This window comes from Zingiber officinale, chromosome 9A (genome assembly GCF_018446385.1).
Source record: "Zingiber officinale cultivar Zhangliang chromosome 9A, Zo_v1.1, whole genome shotgun sequence".
In the NCBI taxonomy this organism is placed as follows: domain Eukaryota; kingdom Viridiplantae; phylum Streptophyta; class Magnoliopsida; order Zingiberales; family Zingiberaceae; genus Zingiber; species Zingiber officinale.
The window spans coordinates 127,138,609-127,160,926 of NC_056002.1; the positions used below are offsets into that span (position 1 = coordinate 127,138,609).

The window sequence follows — 22,318 nt, forward strand, 5'->3', positions numbered from 1 at the left end:
AGAAAGACTCTTTAGCAAACTTTTAGGAGACCTAGGAAAAGAAATACATAAAGCCTGTCTCGATATGAAAGTAGCACCACAATATGATAATATTGGAGTAAGAATCCAATACATTATTTTCATACTTAAAGAAAAATGTTCTTACATCCACATACAAAAACAACTTAAAAATCAGTAATATGGATTTTGTATCTAGATATACATCCCTCAACAATATGGTCTCACTCAACCTAGACAAACAAAAATCATAAAAACAATTCATCAAGAATACCTAGACAATCAGTATCAAGACCCAAAATAATAAAACCTCGAAAAACATACTATGTTAGAAAAAGTAGAGAAAAGAAACTATATCTAAATAAGGAAAAACATGTGCGAAAGTTTAAGCCAAAGAAAATGTATGTCAATACTATTACATGTTTTGCCTATCATGAATCAGAACATTTATCTTCTGCTTGCCCAGATAAAAAAAAATTATATACAAGAAAAGCAAAACTAGTTACTTACATAAATCTTGATTTAATAGAAGTACAATCAGATGTTTCTAATACATCCTCTATCTACTCTATTGTTTCTATAGATAATGTTGAAGAAGTACTTCCTTCTTCTGACTATAGCCATCTAAACTCATTCTTACAGCCTTCATATCAACAGTATAACCTTCATCCTAAACTCCAAAATTATATACCATTAGGTACTCTAGATAATCTAGAGGAATTATGGGAAGAATTTATAGATACAAATCTAATGTTTAAACAACTTAGTACAAAAACTACAGAAGAACTTAACTATTCACATGATTGGATACTAAAAACAAGAACTGATAACATTCCTTATTTCTTTTGTAGTTATTATCCATCTTTAGATAAAAGAGATACCTGCAAGTTATGTAGAAAACAAACCTGTAATTTTTGTCTTCAACAATTATTCTCTATTACAATACCACTAAGCCAGCTATCTAAGAGAAGTACTAGAAAGTTTTTATTAGAAACAAGAGTCTCAGTATTAGAAACCCATATTAATAACTTGGAACAGAACTAGATACCTTGGATAGAAAAATGAAGGAATACCTTCCTCCACCTTCTTCTCAAGCTACTCTTGATAAAGACAATGACTTATAACTTACACCGATAGATATAATAGATAAAGATCTAGCTTTTATAAAAGCCTCCAGTATCTATAATACATGAAAGACTCTAGACATAAAAGTCAAATGCTTGGTAAAATATCCATGTTCATGAGTTCACATTACATGCCTTTCTAAACAGTGAAGCCACTAACTCCACAATAGATGAAAATATACTTTTTTCAATTTTGTCGAAAACTTTTATAAAAACAGCATCACAACCATTGCTAAACACACAATTTGATGGTCAATAATTAGTTTGTACACAATTTGTTACTAATATCCATTTAAGGTTTTATGACAATTGTGGTAAACATAACACACCACTTCTGCTCACATATTCGAGCACTCGGAGTCCCTCACAAGCGCTTCGATTCATTTTTAAGAATCGGGGCGTTCGAACGTGTGAGGATCTGGGCACTCAGACGGACATCGAGGTGCCTGGACCTATATATATACAGAACTTGTAGCCTGCGGCATTTTTGCTGCGGCGCGGTGCGGCGAAGCAAACGTGGCGCTGCCACGTCAACAAAGAATTTACAAGTTCTGCGTAAAGAGAGGAAACAAAGCCCTAGCCGCCGCGTACCCTTCTGCCGCCTCCTTCTCCGCGAGTCCCCTTCTGCCGCCTCCTTCTTCGCGAGTCCCCTTCTGCCGCGGGAAGAGAACCCCCGACCTCTCCCCCCTCCTCATCTCCTGTCGCGAGCCCTAGATTTTGCGCCGAGCTCTCCAGCCGCCGTCCTCTCCTTTCTCTCCCCCCTCCTTCTCCTCTCCGGCCGTGAGCCACGACAGAAGCGTCGAGCTCTCCCACTCCGGCGACAGGTCATCTCCTCGAAGCCCTAGCAGAAGCGCCGCACGACGCCGCAGCAAATAAACGCCGAGCTCTCCCCTCTCCTGCCGCGTCCTCTCCTTCCTCTCTTCGCGAGGAAAATCCTTCTCCGGTAAATTCTTGCTATATTTTTGTATACTCAATTTAGTTTGCATTTCATATATTCCTTTATCTTGGTCTCCGGTAAATCCTTCTCATTCCTCTCTGTTGCCAGTGTGCTGTAAAAATAAGTGATGTTATCAAGAATTCATATGAGCGTTATTTCAGTCACTAGAAACTTTGTAATTCCACTTTTTTTTCCCCCAATTATATCTAATGTGAAACTGTTGTGAATACTTCCATTTATAGACTAATGGTGGATGTAGAAGAGCGACCAAATTCTCAAACTATAACTTGCTGTGTCTATGACAAAATTCTCATATGAGCGTTATTTCAGTAACTCAAACTATACTTGGATTTTGGACATTCTAACAGTGCAAACCCCATGTTTGAATTGTTCAAATACTTTATCTCACCTAGATTGGCCCAATTATTTGATTCAACAAATAAGTTTGTTCAAATTATAAGCTGATGCTATTTTTTGCAATATGTTTGATTCAACAAATTTTTACTTTTATATTGAATTAAACAGGTTGGTGCCGTAGCCGGATTTCAATTCTCAAATGGTGAGCCATTTGATTTGATTTTAGCTTCCTATTTGAATTTCACAATCTGTATTATAATATTAGAATTTATTTTTGAAATGTTAATATATTGTAATGTAGGGAAAAACATATGTGGTTTTTGTTGGACGGAATCCCGGTGTTTATGATAGTTGGGAAGAAACTCATACTCAAGTTAACAAATATAGCGGTGCATTGCATAGATCATATCTCAGTAAAGAGGAAGCATTTAGAGCTTTTAATTCATACAAGGAGAAACAACATGGTTTCTTTGCCCCTACTGTCCAAAAATGTTCAAGCTCAACTTTGGGTTCAACTTCAACTGCATCCTCAAGTTCTGGTGAAAAAATGAAGCATACTGAAGAACTAGCACTAAAAATTTGGAGCTTTTCCTTAAAGCCCTCATGCTTCCTATTCTTATGGTAAATCGCATTAAAATGATAAAAATTTGACCTAGCATGCTTTTTGCCATTTTGCAAGGGAATAGGCTCAATGAAAGTTACCTTCCTTTTTACCTTGGAGGCTCCCCCTTGACTAGAGCTTCCTCCATGAGCCTTGACCACCTTCTTCCCCTTAGGGCATTGACTTCGGTAATGCCCCTTTAGATTGCAAGAGAAGCACACGATGTGCTCCTTGCTCTTCTTTGTTCCGGGGATGGTCTCCTTGGGCTTCTCCTTGCCCTTTTGTGCCACTTGGCCCTTCTTCTTGGCCAATTTAGGGCATTTGCTCTTGTAGTGCCCACTTTCCCTACACTCAAAACATATTATATGATTTTTATTTTTAATTGAAACATTTATACCTTCTTGTATAGGGATGACACTTGCTCCTCCATTTGATATTTCTTGAATTTCGGAGGTGACACTATCTTCTTCTTCTTCACTTGACCCGGATGTAGAAGCTTCTCCTTCTTCTTGATCCGGCGTCACCAAGAATTGCTCCCCCTCAATCCTAGAGGTGGAGGCTTCATCATTTTGAACGTGAAACAAGGAGTATGCTCCCTCCTTGTTCCCTTCGGTGCATTCCCTTGAGGATGAAGCTTCTTGGATTTCCTCTTCTTCGGAGGTTGAGCATCTCTCAACCTCGGAGTCCTCCTCTTGGTCTTGATCCAATGAGTCGCCCTCTTTGGATTCTCCTTGATTTGATACAGTGGAGGGGATCTCATGAATTCTTGCCAATTTGCTCCAAAGCTCCTTGGCATCTTCAAACTCTCCAATTTGTTCCAAGATGTTGCTTGGCAATAAATTGACCAAAAGCTTGATCACTTTGTCATTGGCCTCACATCTTTGGATTTGGTCTTTGCTCCACTTGCTCCTTTTGAGTACTTTGCCCTTGGAATTTGTGGGAGCTTCAAAACCTTCCATGAGAGCAAACCATTGCTCTATCTCCATCATAAGAAAATTTTCGATTCTTGATTTCCAAGAATCGAAGCTTGTAGATGAATATGGTGGAGCCACCCTTGTGTCAAATCCAAGTCCATCTTGGAATTGCATCTTGAAGTTGAGCTTGATAAAATCTTGAACTTGAAGAATTTGCTCCAACTTCTTCACCCTCTAGCTTTTCTTGTTATACTTGACCCTCTCGGCGATGATTCCGGTGAAGAGCGGCCTTGCTCTGATACCACTTGTTAGGACCAAAAGTAGCTAGAGGGGGGGTGAATAGCTCGTCGTGTTCGCTCGGTGCTTGGCGTTGCTCGGCGTTGCTCGTTTCTTCAAGAATATGCAGCGGAAAATACAGAAACAAATACGACAACGCTAACACGGTTGGTTTACTTGGTATCCACCTCACAAGAGGTGACTAGTCCAAGGATCCACACCACGCACGCACCCTCCACTATGAAAACACTCCTTTTCGGTAACTACCGAGGGCGGAGAAGCCCTACAAGACTCTCAGTACAAGAAGAAAGGAAAGGGAAACAAAATACAAGCGCAAAGCTTACAATGAGTACAGAAAACCCTAACCCTAGCTTCTCTTCTTGCCTTTGATCCGCCTCTTGACTTGGAAAGCTTCCAAGATCCTTCAAAAACTGGCGATCTGATCTTTGAGAGCGCTGTGGAGGAGCTGGCGAGTAATCTGGAGTGAATCGGAGAAGCGATGCCGTAGCCATCACACGCCTGCAGCTATAAACGACGCCAACGGTCGGATCCCGATCGATTCGAATGTTCCCAATCGATCGGGGAGGCTTTGGATCGATCCACGGATCGATCCAGAGCGCCTCTGTGCTCTGGAAACGCGCCTGGATCGATCCACGGATCGATCCAGCGCTTATCGCGCGAAGCAGCCGCGTCCCAATCGATCCACTGATCGATTGGGACCTCTGGATCGATCCAGAGGCTCTCTGTTCGCTGGGACAGGTCTGGATCGATCCAGCACTTGATTTTTGTCCAAAACCAAGTCCCAAACCTCCCAAACCAACATCCGGTCAACCTTGACCTGTTGGTATGTCATGCCTAGCATCTAGTCACTCCCTTGACCTGCTAGGACTCCCTTACCAAGTGTCCGGTCAATCCCTTTGACCCACTTGGACTTTTCTCTGTGCCAAGTATCCGGTCAATCCCTTTGACCTACTTGGACTTTTCTTTCATGCCAAGTATCCAGTCAATCCTTTGACCTACTTGGACTTCCCAGCACCAGATGTCCGATCATCCTTGATCCATCTGGATTTTCCCTTGCCTGGCTTCACTCACCAGGACTTTCACCTAGCTTCACTCACTAGGGTTTTCCATCTGCCTAGCTTCACTCACTAGGACTTTCACCTGGCTTCACTCACCAGGATTTCCATCTGCCTAGCTTCACTCACTAGGACTTTCACCTGGCTTCACTCACCAGGATTTCCATCTGCCTAGCTTCACTCACTAGGACTTTCACCTGGCTTCACTCACCAGGCTTTCCATCTGCCTAGCTTCACTCACTAGGACTTCCTTCTGCCTGGCTTCACTCACCAGGACTTCCTTCTGCCTGGCTTCACTCACCAGGACTTCCATCTGCCTGGCTTCACTCACCAGGACTTTCATTTTGCCTAACATCCCAGTTAGGACTTCCCAGTCAAGTATCCAGTCAACCTTGACCTACTTGACTCTTCTTCAATCAATATCTTATTGTCAAACATCTAAACCCAAACCAAGACTCAGCTTGGTTACCCAGGTCAACCTTGACCTGAGGGATATTGCACCAACAAGCACAGCGGAATTAGAAAACTAAAACAAAGAGAGAACGCAACACAGTAACTCAGAGATTTACTAGGTTCGGGGATAACTTGCCCCTACTCAGTGATACACACAGGAGTCAAGCTGATCACGAACAGAGATTGCAGTCTGTTAGCATCAGTATCCGTTGATGCTCAATCTTTCCTCATCGCAGTGATACACAGAAGAAAGTAAGCTCTGTCTTATTCCTTTGATGAGGCTTAATTTGAAATTAAGCACTGGAATGGAACCTGCAACCTGCACCACATAAAGCTCACAGCAGAAGTTGATTAGTTCAAACGAATCAGAAACCAGCAGAACCTGACAGTGTGCAGACAATGTGGTGGATCGGTCAGCGGACCGATCCACACCTTTGAATTGATGTCTGATCGGTCGTGAAGACCGATCAGGGTATGGCCTGATCGGTCTGCAGACCGATCAGGGCTTAATGAGTGCGGTTCCTCGCACTCCTAAGATCGTCACCTGATCGGTCCCAAGACCGATCAGGATATGGCCTGATCGGTCCTACAGACCGATCAGAGTGCATATGGATCGGTCCACAGACCGATCCCCTGCCATCGGTCTCCATGACTGATCCTTCCCTCTTCTCTTCGCAATAGCGATCGGTCTACAGACCGATCAGATTACACTCAGTGTGCTACTGAGTGTTTCCTGATCGGTCACCAGACCGATCAGCAAACCTAGTTTCACCAGATCGGTCTGTGCACCGATCAGGCAATCAAAATCACACTGGATCGGTCTGTTGACCGATCCAACGCCTATGTGATACTAGGATTGGTCCGAGAACGAGTTACCGAGCCCTCTCTGACTTCGTCCGGTCCAGAGAACGAGCTACCGAGCCCTCTCTGACCTAGTCCGGAGAACGAGCTACCGAGCCCTCTCCGACTTCGTCCGGTCCAGAGAACGAGCTACCGAGCCCTCTCTGACCATTCCGTGCCAAGTCACCATACTTGGACTTTTCCCGTGTCAAGCTCCCTGCTTGGACTTTTCACCACCAGATGTCCGATCACCCTTGATCCATCTGGATTTTTCCTTGCCTGGCCTCACTCACCAGGACTTGCACCTAGCTTCACTCACTAGGGTTTTCACCTGGCTTCACTCACCAGGATTTCCAATCTGCCTGGCTTCACTCACCAGGACTTTCCAACTGCCTAACATCCCAGTTAGGACTTTCTCAATCAGGTCAACCTAGTCAACCTAGATTAGTAATTAATCTGAGTTAAATATCTGATACAAACTTAAATCAGTGTCAACAGCAAAACAACATCCAGGTCAGTATCAACAACTAATAGAATGCAGAATTTACTCGTCCCTTTAAGAATTTGCACATATTGATACAAACAAATATTATGTATTTTAAGCTACCATGTTTGTGTCGTTACACAGATAAATAAATTATGTATCACCATCACATTTCCACCACAGCAGGATAGGTAAAAATATCTATCTTCCACCACAGTAGGATATAGGAAGTCAGCCTACAGGAAGTTAAATATGAAAAATAGGTACAATCAGACATTCCAACATTGTACATCTTTCTTACACGAAGTAAAATAGGTACAATCAGACATTTCAGCCTTAAATCTAAACAAAATCAGCATCCCATTACAGCACAGTTGAAAACGTCTCAATATTACATAATGACAAACGTCTCAGTTGAAATCAGCATCCCATGCCTGTAAAAATCGGACAAATAAAGGATAGAGTTAAGTATGAAAAAGATAAAAAACAGTATTATCATTTTAAGTGTCTGCAACATCACCAGAATAAACAAAAGTATCATCCAATAAACACAGGAAATGCACTAAACTAAATAATAAACACCACAAAAAACTAAAAAAGTGGAAATCTTTTTCAGCTAAAGATCTCATTTATTGGAAAGAAATAGAATATATGCTGTTGAAATAAACAAATATGGAGCTGACAATGAGTTAGGGAAGGTAACCTGAATAACCCAGACACTGAGCAGTGATTCAAGGCAGAACATACCAAATCCAATGAAATAAAAGATCTACAAGCAAAGAGTTAGAGATTCAGTTCAGACAAAGCTAGAAATAAAGAAAGAATCGGCTCTCAACATTAATGGAACAAGTTTTTCATTTTTCGCAGCCCATCATCTCTGTTTGGCATGACAAAACTGGTAGTAATAGCTCTGAGGGAGGGTTATTCCCATTTGTTTATCAATAGTTTAGCCTAACTTGTTACAGGGACAAAGAACCACTAGGTTTGAGGTGCTTCTTAGTTATATGATGATACTATGCCTTCTAGTAAATTTTTTTAGTGCATATAGTTATGTAATTACATTTTCCAAATGAGTCAGAACATACCCCAACTAGCGCATGTTATTAGAACCTGTAATAATAAAGATAATTTATTAATTTTATTCTCTCAATAAACAATAAACCACTATAATTTAAAAAATTAAAACTTTGATATTACCGGCTATAGATCCCAAATCCAGTTCATATGTGTCGTCAAGACTGATATGATTATTATCTTCAATTGATCTGATAATTGACACATTGTCATATACAAAAGATAATAAAATAAATTTGTTTGCAAGAAAAATTGAATCGACACATACCCTTGTTGCAAATTGGGACAGTTACGCTTGTCATGTGACACTCCTCGAAGTCCGCATCCACAACAAAGCCTAGAATTTGATGTTGATTTCTCCTTTGATGATTTTAATCTCTTCCCACATCCCTTTGTTCTTACTACAGAAGGATCAATAATACTAAGAGTCTCATTCATTGATTTTTTTTCTTTGACTTCTATCACTGCATGCTGTATTAATGGACATATCTTGAATTTTGTTGTAGATACAATCAAATTGTTCTTCCAAGAAGGTTGTCCTCTCATTACTCAAAGATGCATCATCAACTAACACTGAAGCTTTATAGGATAACCTCGAGTGCCTCGACATCAAATATCTTTCTGAATCTGGATCATCAATGACATTTTGCTCTCCTAAAGCATATATTGCTCTAACTTTTGCATATCGCGTCCATCGTTTGAGTATATACATATCAGGCAAATGAAACACTTGGTTGATACGAAAAAAAACTAACATATGTCTACATGGAATGCCCTCAAACTCAAATTTTCTACAACTACACGATATGTAATCCCTTTGTTTGTCATGCATGAGCACTCTTGATTTTGAGGAAGAGGAACTTTGAAATTTCATCACATGGTAAACTGCTGAGGCAACTTCTGTAAATGTCTGTTGCACATAATAACTATGACTCTCAATCATTTCACTTTGAAACTCAAGCCATTTCTTTTTTGTGTACAGCTTAACCATTTGACTTTCCATTGGCCAGGTTGTATTAACTTTGGGATTCTCATTCATATCAATATGGTCTGCAACTAGCTCATTGTGTCTTTGGTGTCTCAGTGCTCTATTAAAACGTGTGATAAAATCCATTAATGAGTTCTTATTTGAGACATATTTCTTGAAAAATGCATGTGACCCTTCAGATCTTTGGCTACTTGACATTCTTGCAGAAAATACATGACTAAAATATGCTGGCACTCATCTGTGTCGCAATTCATACATCAAGGACAACCAATCATTCTTCTCTAAGTTAGCTTCCTTGATAGTCTCTTCCCATGACTTCTCAAAATCATCAGTTGTTGTAGAATTTGTAATGATGTTCTTTATGCTGTGATAATGGTTTCGAAAAGTCAAAGGGTCTAATTTTTCTGGGAATTTGTTCAATATGTGCCACAAACAATATCGATGCACTGTTTGAGGCAAAACCTGTGCAATAGCTTTTGTCATTGCAGGATCTTGATCAGTGATGATAATGTTTGGTGCACCTTTAGGCATGGCTTCTAAGAACTTTGTAAGCAACCAAACAAAAGATTCAGTTTTCTCATCACTAAGAAACCCACAACCAAAAAGAATTGTCTGATGATGATGATTAACTCCTACAAATGGTGCCAAAATCAAACCATATTTGTTGGTGTTATAAGTTGTATCAAATACAATAGCATCACCAAATACACTATATGCCCTTCTTGATACATGATCAGCCCAAAAGCACCTACTAAATCTGTTATCTGAATCAGTCTCGTAGGCAAAGAAAAAAGCTGAATTCTTCTCCTGCTCAGATGTAAAAAACTCGATAAGTGTTTCAGCATCAATACCCTTTTGTTCATCCCTTAGATTTCTCTCAAAGTTTCTAATATCAGTTTCTGTACAACCTACCCGTTCAGGGCCTCCATACTCTATCTCCAATAAACGAATTTGTTGACAAGTTGGTACATTGACCTCTGAAAACTGTTTTGTCAATGCTTTTTTGGCTGTAGAAACACTACGATGTGAGCGAAGCAAATGCACCTTTGATGGAGTTGAGAGCGGATGATTATGAGCTTCTATAAAGTTACAGATAACCCAATCCGATCCCATCTGTTTCTTGACAAATACAATATTTGCCTTACAACCCGTTCTAACTGTGCCACGTGCTCTTTCCCTTATTTGTTGATCAGGGTTTGGATGTTTATTGTGTCGCATTAGATCTGTATGTCATTCTTTAAAACATACAACTTGTTTCCATGTGACTTCATTTGTCATTTTGTTTTTCCTGCTCGTGCTATTCCTTGAACTAAATCCGGCTTCTCGTGCATATTGGTTATAGAACGAATATGCATCCTCTAGAGATGAGAATTCCATTCCAATTTTTGGCTTTCGATCATCTGCAACTTGGGGAATGAATTCCTGATCATCAACTCTATTTTCTTCCATTTCTGGGTGCCCTCGCATTATATTTGACAATAGATAAATAAATAAACACTGTTTCAATTAACAAAATAAAACAAAGGTATACAGATATAGAGATATACAGATGCAAAAATACAGATATACAGATATACTGTAGCACTCTTTCTCTTTTGTGTTTTATTTCTTATACAACCAAAAGAAATACAGATATACAGATGCAAAAAAGACTATTAGATTAAGAAATTTAAAAAAAGTAAACAGAAGTCCATCCTGTTTTTCTAGAAGTAAACAGAAATTTAAAAGAAGTAAATAACAAGTTATAGTTTGAGAATTTGGTCGGTCTTCTACATCCACCATTAGTCTATAAATGGAAGTATTCATAACAGTTTCACATTGGATATAATTAGGGGGAAAAAAGTGGAATTACAAAGTTTATAGTGACTGAAATAACGCTCATATGAATTCTTGATAACATCACTTATTTTTACAGCACACTGGCAACAGAGAGGAATGAGAAGGATTTACCGGAGACCAAGATAAAGGAATATATGAAATGCAAACTAAATTGAGTATACAAAAATATAGCAAGAATTTACCGGAGAAGGATTTTCCTCGCGAAGAGAGGAAGGAGAGGACGCGGCAGGAGAGGGGAGAGCTCGGCGTTTTTTTGCTGCGGCGTCGTGCGGCGCTTCTGCTAGGGCTTCGAGGAGATGACCTGTTGCCAGAGTGGGAGAGCTCGACGCTTCTGTCGTGGCTCGCAGCCGGAGAGGAGAAGGAGGGGGGAGAGAAAGGAGAGGACGGCGGCTGGAGAGCTCGGCGCAAAATCTAGGGCTCGCGACAGGAGATGAGGAGGGGGGAGAGGTCGGGGGTTCTCTTCCCGCGGCAGAAGGGGACTCGCGAAGAAGGAGGCGGCAGAAGGGGACTCGCGGCGGCTAGGGCTTTGTTTCCTCTCTTTACGCAGAACTTGTAAATTCTTTGTTGATGTGGCAGCGCCACGTTTGCTTCGCCGCACCGCGCCGCAGCAAAAATGCCGCAGGCTACAAGTTCTGTATATATATATATATTAATTTTTTGATATATATCTATTTATGTTTAAACTCATATATGAGGGAAGCTCTGCCACGGACAAAACACTGCAAAACTGTGCACGTTATAGTGATTCAGGTACCTTTTTTAAATCAACATTTTCTTACAAAGAACACTGTATCCCGTGAACAAAATTTTTAATCTTGTTAATTTAAACCTTTTATAATTCCGCCCTTAAATTCTGAAATCTTAAATACTAAATATATATAATATACCCCTTAAATATTTAAATTTTTAAATTTTGAACACTATAATCTAGGGGTGTAAATGAATCAAGCCGCTCGCGAGATATTCGAAGCTTGATTTGATAAAAGTCCGTTTGAGCTTGTTTAATGAGGCTCGTTAAGATAAACAAATCAAACTTAAACTTCATAATATTCGACTTGTTAGTTCGTAAACACGTTTGTTAAGCTCATTAAGCAACTTTTAAATAAAAATAATAATAGTTTTGATATTGAATTTATAGATTTTATACTCTATTTATAAAAAATATAGATAAATATATTAAATTTATTTATTAGAATAAAATTATAAATTTTAATAATAATATTATAATTTTCTCTAAATATATAATTTAATTTTTAATAAATATTTAAATTTATGATTTATATTTATTAAACTCATTTAGACTCGATAAAAACTCGTGAGCCGTGAATATATTCGTTAAATAAAGCTCGAGCTCGGCTCGATTGCACCCCTACTATAATCCAAGAGGAACACGAATTTAGAGCAAAATTTTTATTAATTTAAACTCATTATAACTAACTCCTAAATCCTAAATCCTAAATCCTAAATCCTAAATTCTAAATCCTAAATCCTAAATTATTAAATTATATATATATATATATATATTATTTATTTATTTAAAAAAATATAAGGTATCGGCCGCCCCTGTCCTCCGAAGAAAAAAAAAACCCTCGCCGCAGCATCCACAGAACAAAACCCTCGCCCTTCGTGTCCCGCCGGCTGCTATGGTAGACGTAGTCGTCGGCGAACCCGCAATAGCAGACGACGAGGAAGTTCGAGGGCCAGAAGAGGATTTGTCCGAGGAGTCTTGGTCTTCCGAGTCGGATATTGGGGAGGCCTTAGACTGGCTGGATACGAGGGAAGGTTTCGATGGCGACGGCTCATCTGCCTCCTTCTCGGTTGCCTACAGTCACCGTCCCAACGCCCATGGTGGGATTCAATCTCGTCCTTTTCAACCCGTCTCCAACCGCAGCCAGAAATGCACCTCCCGTATTCGGGCTAATCCTTTAGAGGTTTCTTCCCTGCACTATAGATGTGTTATTTGTGTTGATTGAATTCTAGATTGAAACCTTTGATCTTTACAGAAATTGGTTTTTTATTTTTTTTGGATTATCTGGGTAGTAGTTTGAACTTCCTAGATCAATTATGTCAGTTATCTTCACAATGCTTGATCTACATGTAATATGACGCCTTTTGCTTATTTTGTATTTGACCTTTATTTCTGTATACTGTTGACTTATTATTATTAATTTTAGTGTGGGATTCTATATAATTTTATAGGAGTGGGAAGGAAGATTGGACGTGGGTATGTCGAATTTGGTGACAACTGCTATCAGGGAAAGTGTGAGGGATATGGCAATAGGAAGAACACGGAATACAGAAAAAGCTGATCGAGCTACGGTTGAACAGGTCAGTATGCCTTTTTGTGTTCTTTATAAGTTGTTTTTTTTAGACCAAAATGTTAATATCACAATGAAGATAATTGTGCAGAAAAATGTCTAGGATTATTTAAGCTTAGCTAGTTGTAGAAACATGTTCCTTTAGCTATTCTTGAAGCTTTGGTTATTCAATTTTAGAATGTGCAAATAGTGACACCACAACTGACTTGAATAGTTGCGAGGGAAAAGAATATATATTCAAGAATAGTCAAATGAAATAATTTTCTAAATTTTTTGAACAAGCAGAAGGCTCCTTTCTCATGGATTAAGAAATTGTTATGGAAATATTTCCTTCAAATGTTATTTAAAATTTAGTATCTCTTGTTGGATATGGTAGATATTGATGATTTTGACATCGTATGTTGCTTGTATTGATACTATTCTAATATTTGCTTAATAACCTCTATGTTCACATAAGCACACCTAATATTTCTACTCTCCTCTCCTGTATCATATTTATATATATTGACATTTGGGTGGAGAGTAAAGCTTCCAATTGTTCTTATGCATTAATAAATCATGGTATTAGAGCTAGGGAAGACCCTTCCTTTTTTTTCTTCTTCCATCTAAGCACCTTCTTTTATTTCTCTTGCTAGTAATGCACAATTTGTGTGCAATCTTTCTCACAAGTTCAAGTCTTAGGTGTTAGAGTTGAGGGAACTTAAGTTTTATTATCACTCGGTGCATCTCTATTGTCATTGTCTCTATCAATAGTTGCATTGCTTGACATCATTATCATTGTCTTGAATTGTTTTTCAAAATTACAAGTTCTTAAGGCATCAATGTTTCGTCACTTTTTTATGTTTTTCTCGTTGACTACTTTAAGTGGATTGTGACCAATTATTAATTGACCCTTTCTTTTGTCTGGTAGCTTCTCTTGGATAAATTTGAAATACTTCTCTTTCTCTGGGATTTTTGCCTTTTCCTCTTCCTTTGTTTGTGTTTAGTGTTAAGATATTTGAGAAATTTTGGGTTGAGATCTAGATGATAGAAATTCTCAACCGGAAGCTTCTTTATCATTATTATTTTTCTCACCAACATCTTCTTTAGCTTTCACTTTTTTATAATCTATTGGGTTAGGAATTGAGATGATTGTGATAGATTTTCTACTTAACAAAGCAATGGATTCTTGACCTTAATAGCGCTCCAATATATTATTGGATCATCCCCATTATGGATCCTTCTCTTTTGTATAGCCTTTAATTAAAGATGGTGAACATACACTATCTTTTCCAGCTAAGAAACACAATTTTACACCTCCAACAAATGAACGAAAAAGTTTCCTATTTTCTTTTATAGCCACATAGAGACGTTGTCCACAATAGAATCTATGCTGCAATCTTGTTCAAATTGAAGGTTAATTGTCCATATTGTAATGACAACTTACTTGCATAAGTGAAAAAAAAATAGTTTCTAATTGTGTTTATAAGGGCAGCCTGGTGCACGAAGCTCCCGCCATGTGGGGTCCCGGGGAAGGATCTATTGTACGCAGCCTTACCCTACTTTTTGCAAGAGGCTGTTTCCAGGATTCGAACATGTGACCATTCACATGGCAACAACTTTACCGTTGCGCCAAAGCTCCCTAATTGTGTTTATAATGACTTTTAATAAATTATTTTATATTCACCATCCAATTTGTATCTGTGTGACATCAAAAGGACTGCAAAAAGTTATGTCTCAAAATATTTGGCTCTTGGTAATTGGTTTAATAATTAATTCTCTCTTTTATTGTAGTTTAATATTGCTCTTTTGAGGGCAACTAGAAGATCATCATTTGTGGCTAATTATAATGGCATTGATATGCCAAAATGAGATAATAATCTAAAATAATTAAACATATATTATTATCAATAATTGATATTAAAATTTTATCATTATTAAAATAATTACATACATCAGTATCCTTTTCCATTTCCCATATGACTTCTCATCTTTAGTGATTATGTCAACATAATGTTGATATTTGATTAGCGGCTATAGGCCTATAGATGTCTCATGTTTTCCCCTATGACTTTGTGAAATAAGTGATGGAAGTTGTCCATGTGGCATTTTGCCCATATTGACATTGCATAAAACAATGTACAAGTGCTCTACTACCATAAGAACCTTTGCAATGTAGTTCTAAAATCTAGAAGATATGACCATTTTGGGTGTCTCTACTCTTAGTAGTGTTAAAGTACCGAGTGACTTCCTAATTCTTAGAAGTGAATATAACCTTCAATCTAACTTTTTTTCCCCATAAAATAACAATTTTAATGGAAGGGATCAAGGGAATGAGTTGGAAACCTAATTGTTCCCTTTTTTTTTCTCGGATAACGACTTTAACACAAGGAAATGAGCTGGAAACCTAATGCTCATTGTCGTAAATTCTTCCCATCAACAAATTACCTTATTAATCCACGAACTCAATGGTGGTTATAAAGAAATTCTATTAATGACCCTTCACTTGGTTGATTTGTTTTAAAATGCAGCAAAAAAAATCCTTTACATCATACTTTTGTTGCCATTTATCATTGCATTGCTTTGGGAAATTACAAATTCACTGCACTAAGTGTTGACTTCTCTAAGCATGACGTGCACACCTCATGCTTGTACTTTTTGTTAAGCTTCTACTAATTGCCAAGTACTTGCATAACATGCCTTCTTTTTGACTCTTCAAGTAATGTCCAAGCAACCAATGGAACTATTTCTACTTATTTCTCCATGTGCCTGTTCTTCATAGTATATGCGTTTAAGATGATATTTCCTTGAACATTTCTGACATGCAGGCTATTGACCCTAGAACTCGAATGGTTTTGTTCAAGATGCTGAACCGTGGAGTGTTTCATGACATCAATGGTTGCATTTCCACTGGGAAAGAGGTACACGCATTGATGTTGCACATTTACTTCCATATGATTTACTTTGGATAAGAACAGAGGCAAATTGGGTTGTAGTAAGTTGGGCTGCTAGTGCAGTGCTGCAACCTGTGCTTATAACCAGAAGGGAAAGAAATTAGGATCAAGTACAATGTTTATTGACAATTTGAAAAAAAATTAGAAATCAAATACAATGCCTCTGAATATTTTCTTTGGACAGGCAAATGTTTATCATGCGACAAAAGCTGATGGTCAGGAACTTGCAGTCAAGGTCTATAAGACATCTGTTCTTGTTTTTAAGTAAGCAATTACATCTTTGCTGAGTTTATTGTTCTCAACTCACGTTTATGATTTTCTCTTTTTTTTAATGTCGCAAAAACCCGTCGCACATTCCACATATAATATTTGTCCTGTTAGAATATATTCTAACTGCAAAATTGTGTTTTTATATGACTGAGGGCGTTTACAATAATCAGTGGCTATTAGTTCAATTTATTTTGAGATGATAGTCACACTATAATTCTCCAATTCATTTTTTAAAATATATGTATAATTTGTGTACCTTTGGTCCTGAGTAGTAGTTTTTCAGGAAAAGTAACTTGATCCCTTGCAAAAGTTTACTGTGGTAATTCTTGTGTCGTATAAGACCTCCAAATAAAATGAGAAAATGTCACCTCCTATTCCCTTATGTTGGATTATTTGTTAATTCATACATTATAATTCCCATACTTATGTATAGTATTTGCCATAAGGATTACTGCATTGTAACAAGTATTTAATTAAATTTATTTTTCCCACTCTATAAGAAGAATAAACTCAAAGGTTAATTGCATCCATTTTTTCCCTAGATTGGATCTTTAGCACAAATGTTGAATCTATCCAAAAGCTATAGCTTCACAGCTTACAACTATATTTCTTGGGCTTGGGTACGAGTATTTGGCATGGCTATAGACCTTAATGATTGCCAAATAAGTATGAAAGGTTATTAAGATCAAGATCCTACTTAGAAACAATAAGGTTCATCAGATCAGATAGAATAACGAGAGTGCTGAACTGTAAGATCCTATAATTTAACAATTTTTTGAAAAATTTATTTGAAAATTTAAATTATACAAATACACTAACTTTCAATATCTAGAATTTCTATGAAAATTTCAAATTTACATCATTTTGATATCATACAGTTGATTATTCATGTGCAAATATATGAACAATGCAATATACCTGTGAAGGGTTGAAATTTTTGCAAACTTTCACATTAGCTTTTAATTTAACTATAGTTTTTGTTGTGGTCTTCCAAAGCATTCTTGAGATATCTAACTTTTGCAGAATAGATGGTAATGAAAAAGGCTAAAGGAATCTAATATAATTCAAATTTAGTTTGGAATGATATGGTATGACAATGTTGCTTCTTATTGGATTTAAAAATTTAAAATGTCTGTATGACTTAAGTGTATTCTATTAAATCAAGGTTATGCAGACAAGATTCTCTAAGAACAGCAAGGAGACATAGAATCACATTGTAGGCTTATGAGATCCTAACTTGATTAAGATCCTTCTTGGGATTTGGGCCATTTTGTATTGTAGGGTTGCAAGATCTTAATATCCGAGTCACAAACTTGACAACAACCCTGGAAATGTGGGCTTGGTGCACTTTGGAGCTTGACTTTGATTCATTTAACTATGTAAACTGGCCGAACTTCACTCATATTTTGTATCCGCAAATTACAAACCTAGCATATTTATTTAGTCTTATTGTTTATATCTAAAGTGAAATACTTCTATATAATCCAAATTTTCTGGGTTCTATTAGTAATGATGCCAAGGGTCAGGCTAATTTTAATCGTGCAAAGACATCTATTTGAGTGATCTAGACATCTAGTTAGTCCAAAGTCTTCTTCTGATCTGAAATTCAGAAGCACAAGCAGGACCACACAACTTGAGGTATTGGATTTTTTTCCGATCCTTGTCTGGACTGTTACACCGTAAAATAATATTGATCTAGCATGCTGAAATTGGAATCTGACATCAAACCATAATTATTAGTTTGATTCAGCACAGACTATTTACCACAATTACTTTCAAAGGGGAGGGCAGTTTTCTTGTTGCAGGCAAAATCAAGCTACCATGTTTATATAAGTTTAATTACCAAACAACATGCCATGTGCAAATAAGCATGTTTTCAAGTTTGACAATTTGAATGCTTGGAATTATTTTGTTAATCAGGTCTAATGGCATATTGACATGAAGAGGAGAGTCAATTGACATAGTTGCTTTGTTCTTATGTATTTACTCTGTTTCTCATGTAAACCTATTTTTCTTTGCATTTGGCTTGATGCATTCATAGAGATGTTAAATATACAGTCAGCTGCAGCTTCTGCTTCCAATTCTGTATTGTAATATGTATGTATGCACGCAAGTATGTTCTCTGAACATCTTATAATTTGCTTTTTTGTTACTTTTTCCATTGATACTTCGGATTCATAATTATAAATGGTTGAGAATTGTGATATAGTTTCTTGAAGTTTCTCATCCTTGATTGAAGTTGGAATTGTTATAAGACTTTGTTCTTATCTAAAAACTTCTTTATTTTTCTTAATTCCAGAGACAGGGAACGGTACGTACAAGGGGATTATCGTTTCAGACATGGATATTGCAAGCACAACCCTAGAAAAATGGTAAAGACTTGGGCAGAGAAGGAAATGAGAAATCTCATGCGGTAAGGATTGAAGTTCATTTGATGAATTTTTCATGTTGCTTGCCAGGTATTAAAATGCATTTCCAGATGGTAGGTGATTGCCCCACTACCTAGTGCCTAGGCAGTCAACACTAAAATAATATTAAAATAGTAGAGGTAAACATATTAAATTAAAATGACTAATATATATATATATATATATATATATAGACACACATACATTATAATCTTGCAATAGATGATTTTTTGGTGTTCATTGATTATATCTGAACCTTAAAACAGGATTCAGTTGTTTTCTAATGTTTGTTATCTTTGCACTTGCAGAGTAAAAGCTGCTGGAATCCGATGTCCAACACCATTGCTCTTAAGGCTTCATGTTCTTGTCATGGAATTCATAGGTGCTTGCTTTTTCTTCTATAAGCTACAGTTATGGATACGAATCCCCTGTAATATACTATTTGCTTCTATTTTTCATGTTTTTGTTTATCCATCTTAGAAACCATTTTTAACTGCTTATTGCAATGGTAGCAGGTATTCTACATTTTTTTTCTTGATTGAATATTTGAAGACAGCATGATTCAGTTTTACTAAACCTAATATATGATGCAGGAAAAGCTGGCTGGGCTGCACCTCGCCTTAAGGATGCTGTGTTGTCTGAAGATAAATTGCGTGAATGCTATGTAGAGGTATACATTAAAATTCTGTCATACTGGTTAATTGCTTCTTAGCATAGATTTCTTTGACGTCATTGGTCTTCGTTATGACAGACATGCAATGAGGGAAAGAAGTGGGGAAGAAATGATCAGAAGAGAATGCTAGAATTCACTTCACGAGATTAAGATAAAAAGAAATAGAAAGCTTTTTTTTTCTCAAGTTTGTAGAATAAAATTCTTACAAACCTTCTACATGAGTTATTTATAAAATATTTGCACTATATTTCGAAAGAAAAGAAATAAGTATGGGTAAAATAAGAAAAAAAATACAACATCCAATGTTTATTTTTGGGACAGCCATTTTGAATAACAACCATGTAAATGCAAAAATGAATTAGCAGTTTAGTTTCTAAAAGGTCATTTTGAAGCACTACATTGAAGCTTATAATTGAAGTACTCGTTCAGTGATATCATGATTTGAGGCATACATACAGTCTTCTTAAACAAACTTAAATTTTCTTCCCAAAATTTGGATTAATTACAAATTAGTTAGTTGGATCAATTTCTGTACCTTAGTCCTGGAAACTTAAAACCACTTATACTGGCACGTTCTTAACTTACATCATTTGTGCCTGGGATAATCCCCTAGGTCAGACACTAAATATTCCATTGGAATGTCTATGTATTCATTGGATCTGTATAACCTTTGATATACAAATTTTTTTCCTTGAAGGGAAAGACCATTCTTCGGACTAACCCATGGTGGCGCCATCAGTTAGTTTTTTTTATTTGATTTTAATGACATACTTGGAACATAAGTTTCTTTGATGATTTCCCTTGTCATTAAACTTCAATATTTTTAATGAACCAGAAGTGGTGGATTTTTTTTGATAAAAAAACAATCATCTATTGTGATTTCAGATCATTACAACAATGCGAACATTGTATCAGAAGTGCAAATTGGTACATGGTGATTTAAGTGAATACAACATACTTTATTTTGAGGTAAGACTTACTGTCCTGCAAAATTATTTGTTAGCAATAGCAATAGATTAATTAAACATGTGCAAACCTTTTCATGCTTCATTCCATTTTACAGGGTCACTTGTACATAATTGACGTCTCGCAATCAGTAGACCTTGATCACCCTTCTACTATGGAATTTCTGAAGGAAGACTGTCTTCATGTTTCAGTAAGTTGATGTTTTTTACGTTCCATTTCCTCTTTTGCCCATCAAATATGTCAGACATACTACTGTTAATTTGGTTGCAGGATTTTTTCAGAAAGCATGGGATTGCTGTCATGACTGTTATGGAGTTATTTGATTTTGTGGTTGATGCATTGATTGCTGACGAAGATGTGGATGATTATTTAGAAAAGGTGCTAGACTGTCATTGATGATTGACCTATCTTTGATACTAAAGTTCAAGGAGTGTAGCTTCTTTTCCATTTTGCTCAATATAACTATCATTGTGTAAACGTTTCAGATTCAGCAAAAAGTTATAGAAAGAGGGGAGATGGTAAACCAAGAAGATGAAATCGAACCAACCATTTTTGTGCAGGTTTTCCTTATCCTTTTTGTGCTTCTCATTTATATCCTTTCTCATCTTTATGCTTGAGAAATTCTAAATTGAAGGCTTAACTGTTCCCTGATTGTGCATGTTTAACCTTTTCAAGACCCTTGATTATGTCAAGAAATGCGAGGAAGATTTAGTTCAGATGGCTATGCTCCAACGCCCATCAATGGCGTATCAGCTAAAAGCAGAAGAGATGTATGACCAGCCTTTGTTAGGATTTATACAAACTCGAAATGCAAGTAACCAACAGGAGCAGCAAATTTCAAGCAATGTTGGTGTCCCTCCAACTTTGCTAGAGGATCAGCAGACTGAGCAACCCCTGCAAGTTATTGATGAAGCAGGGAGCGATGATGAATCCAGTACAGACTCAGAAGTTGGTTCGTCCTTCGCTAGCGAGCACGAGATGGGTCCTGATGAGAAAAGAGCTGCTCGGAAAGAGCACAAGAAGAAAGTGAAGGAAGATAAAAGAGAAGCAAGGAAGAATAAGAAGCTTACCAAGGCTGATAAGAAAAGAAGAAAGAAGTTGGCTAAATCAAAGTGTCGGCGATAACTTCATACAAGTTTGACATCATAAAAAAGATGTTCGCTCATATTTTTTGTACCGAAATGGTTCGCGGTATTGTGATATGTTTCATTTTAGGAATATTCCTTTCTAAGAAACTTTGTTCCAAGTGGTTGTATGCTCAGCTTTTGTTTTCTTGGGGCTGATTGCGGTTGTTTCCAACTTCCCATGTTCTGCACAAGTTTGTCAAAATCTCAATATTAATTTTTATAGGGAGACAATTATTTTATCCACTATCTTGTAATTAAATAGTTCATTTAACAACCGGTCACGATCGGCCCAAAGTCCGGATAAAAGAGGAGGGTTGTGTTAGGTTGTCAGTCATTATCAAAATTATGATAAATATTCAATGAATGGATCCATTAAGTTATTGTGCTAATGCTAGATTATTCATCGGAAGGAACACGTTGTAGAGTCTGACTGTAACGTCTCGGCAATGATTGTTACATCTCCAGAACTCGAGTGTAGTGCTAAATATGCAAGAGTTCGTGTTACAGGATCCGACTATAACATCTCAGTAAGGACCGCTATATCTCCATGAGAACTTGAGTGTAGTGCTAAATAAATAAAAGTTTTCTCACCATAAGTTGGATAAGAACAAATATGATAAGAAAACTTATAATCTAAGATTTGGAACATGGAGCATAAGAATT

At 37.2% G+C, this 22,318-nt stretch overlaps 1 protein-coding gene across 1 annotated transcript; it reads left to right on the top strand.

The window, feature by feature from the left end:
- Positions 1–12,517: 12,517 nt before the first annotated feature.
- LOC122020227 (serine/threonine-protein kinase RIO1-like) lies at positions 12,518–21,774 on the top strand. Its single transcript, XM_042578060.1, has 12 exons — positions 12,518–12,891; positions 13,160–13,288; positions 16,086–16,178; positions 16,396–16,475; positions 18,781–18,894; positions 19,198–19,271; positions 19,483–19,559; positions 20,448–20,531; positions 20,626–20,718; positions 20,799–20,906; positions 21,014–21,088; positions 21,204–21,774. The coding sequence occupies exons 1-12, from the start codon at positions 12,604–12,606 to the stop codon at positions 21,651–21,653; spliced, it is 1,665 nt and encodes a 554-aa protein (XP_042433994.1). The 5' UTR covers positions 12,518–12,603; the 3' UTR covers positions 21,654–21,774.
- Positions 21,775–22,318: the final 544 nt, after the last annotated feature.

What these genes read in the sequence shown, in the direction of transcription:
- LOC122020227 (XM_042578060.1), top strand. Translation starts at nt 12,604, where the DNA reads ATGGTAGACGTAGTCGTCGGCGAACCCGCAATAGCAGACGACGAGGAA. An exon ending in TTCGGGCTAATCCTTTAGAG is followed by an intron (nt 12,892 to 13,159) that starts GTTTCTTCCCTG and finishes ATAATTTTATAG; the next exon opens with GAGTGGGAAGGAAGATTGGA. An exon ending in AACCAACCATTTTTGTGCAG is followed by an intron (nt 21,089 to 21,203) that starts GTTTTCCTTATC and finishes AACCTTTTCAAG; the next exon opens with ACCCTTGATTATGTCAAGAA.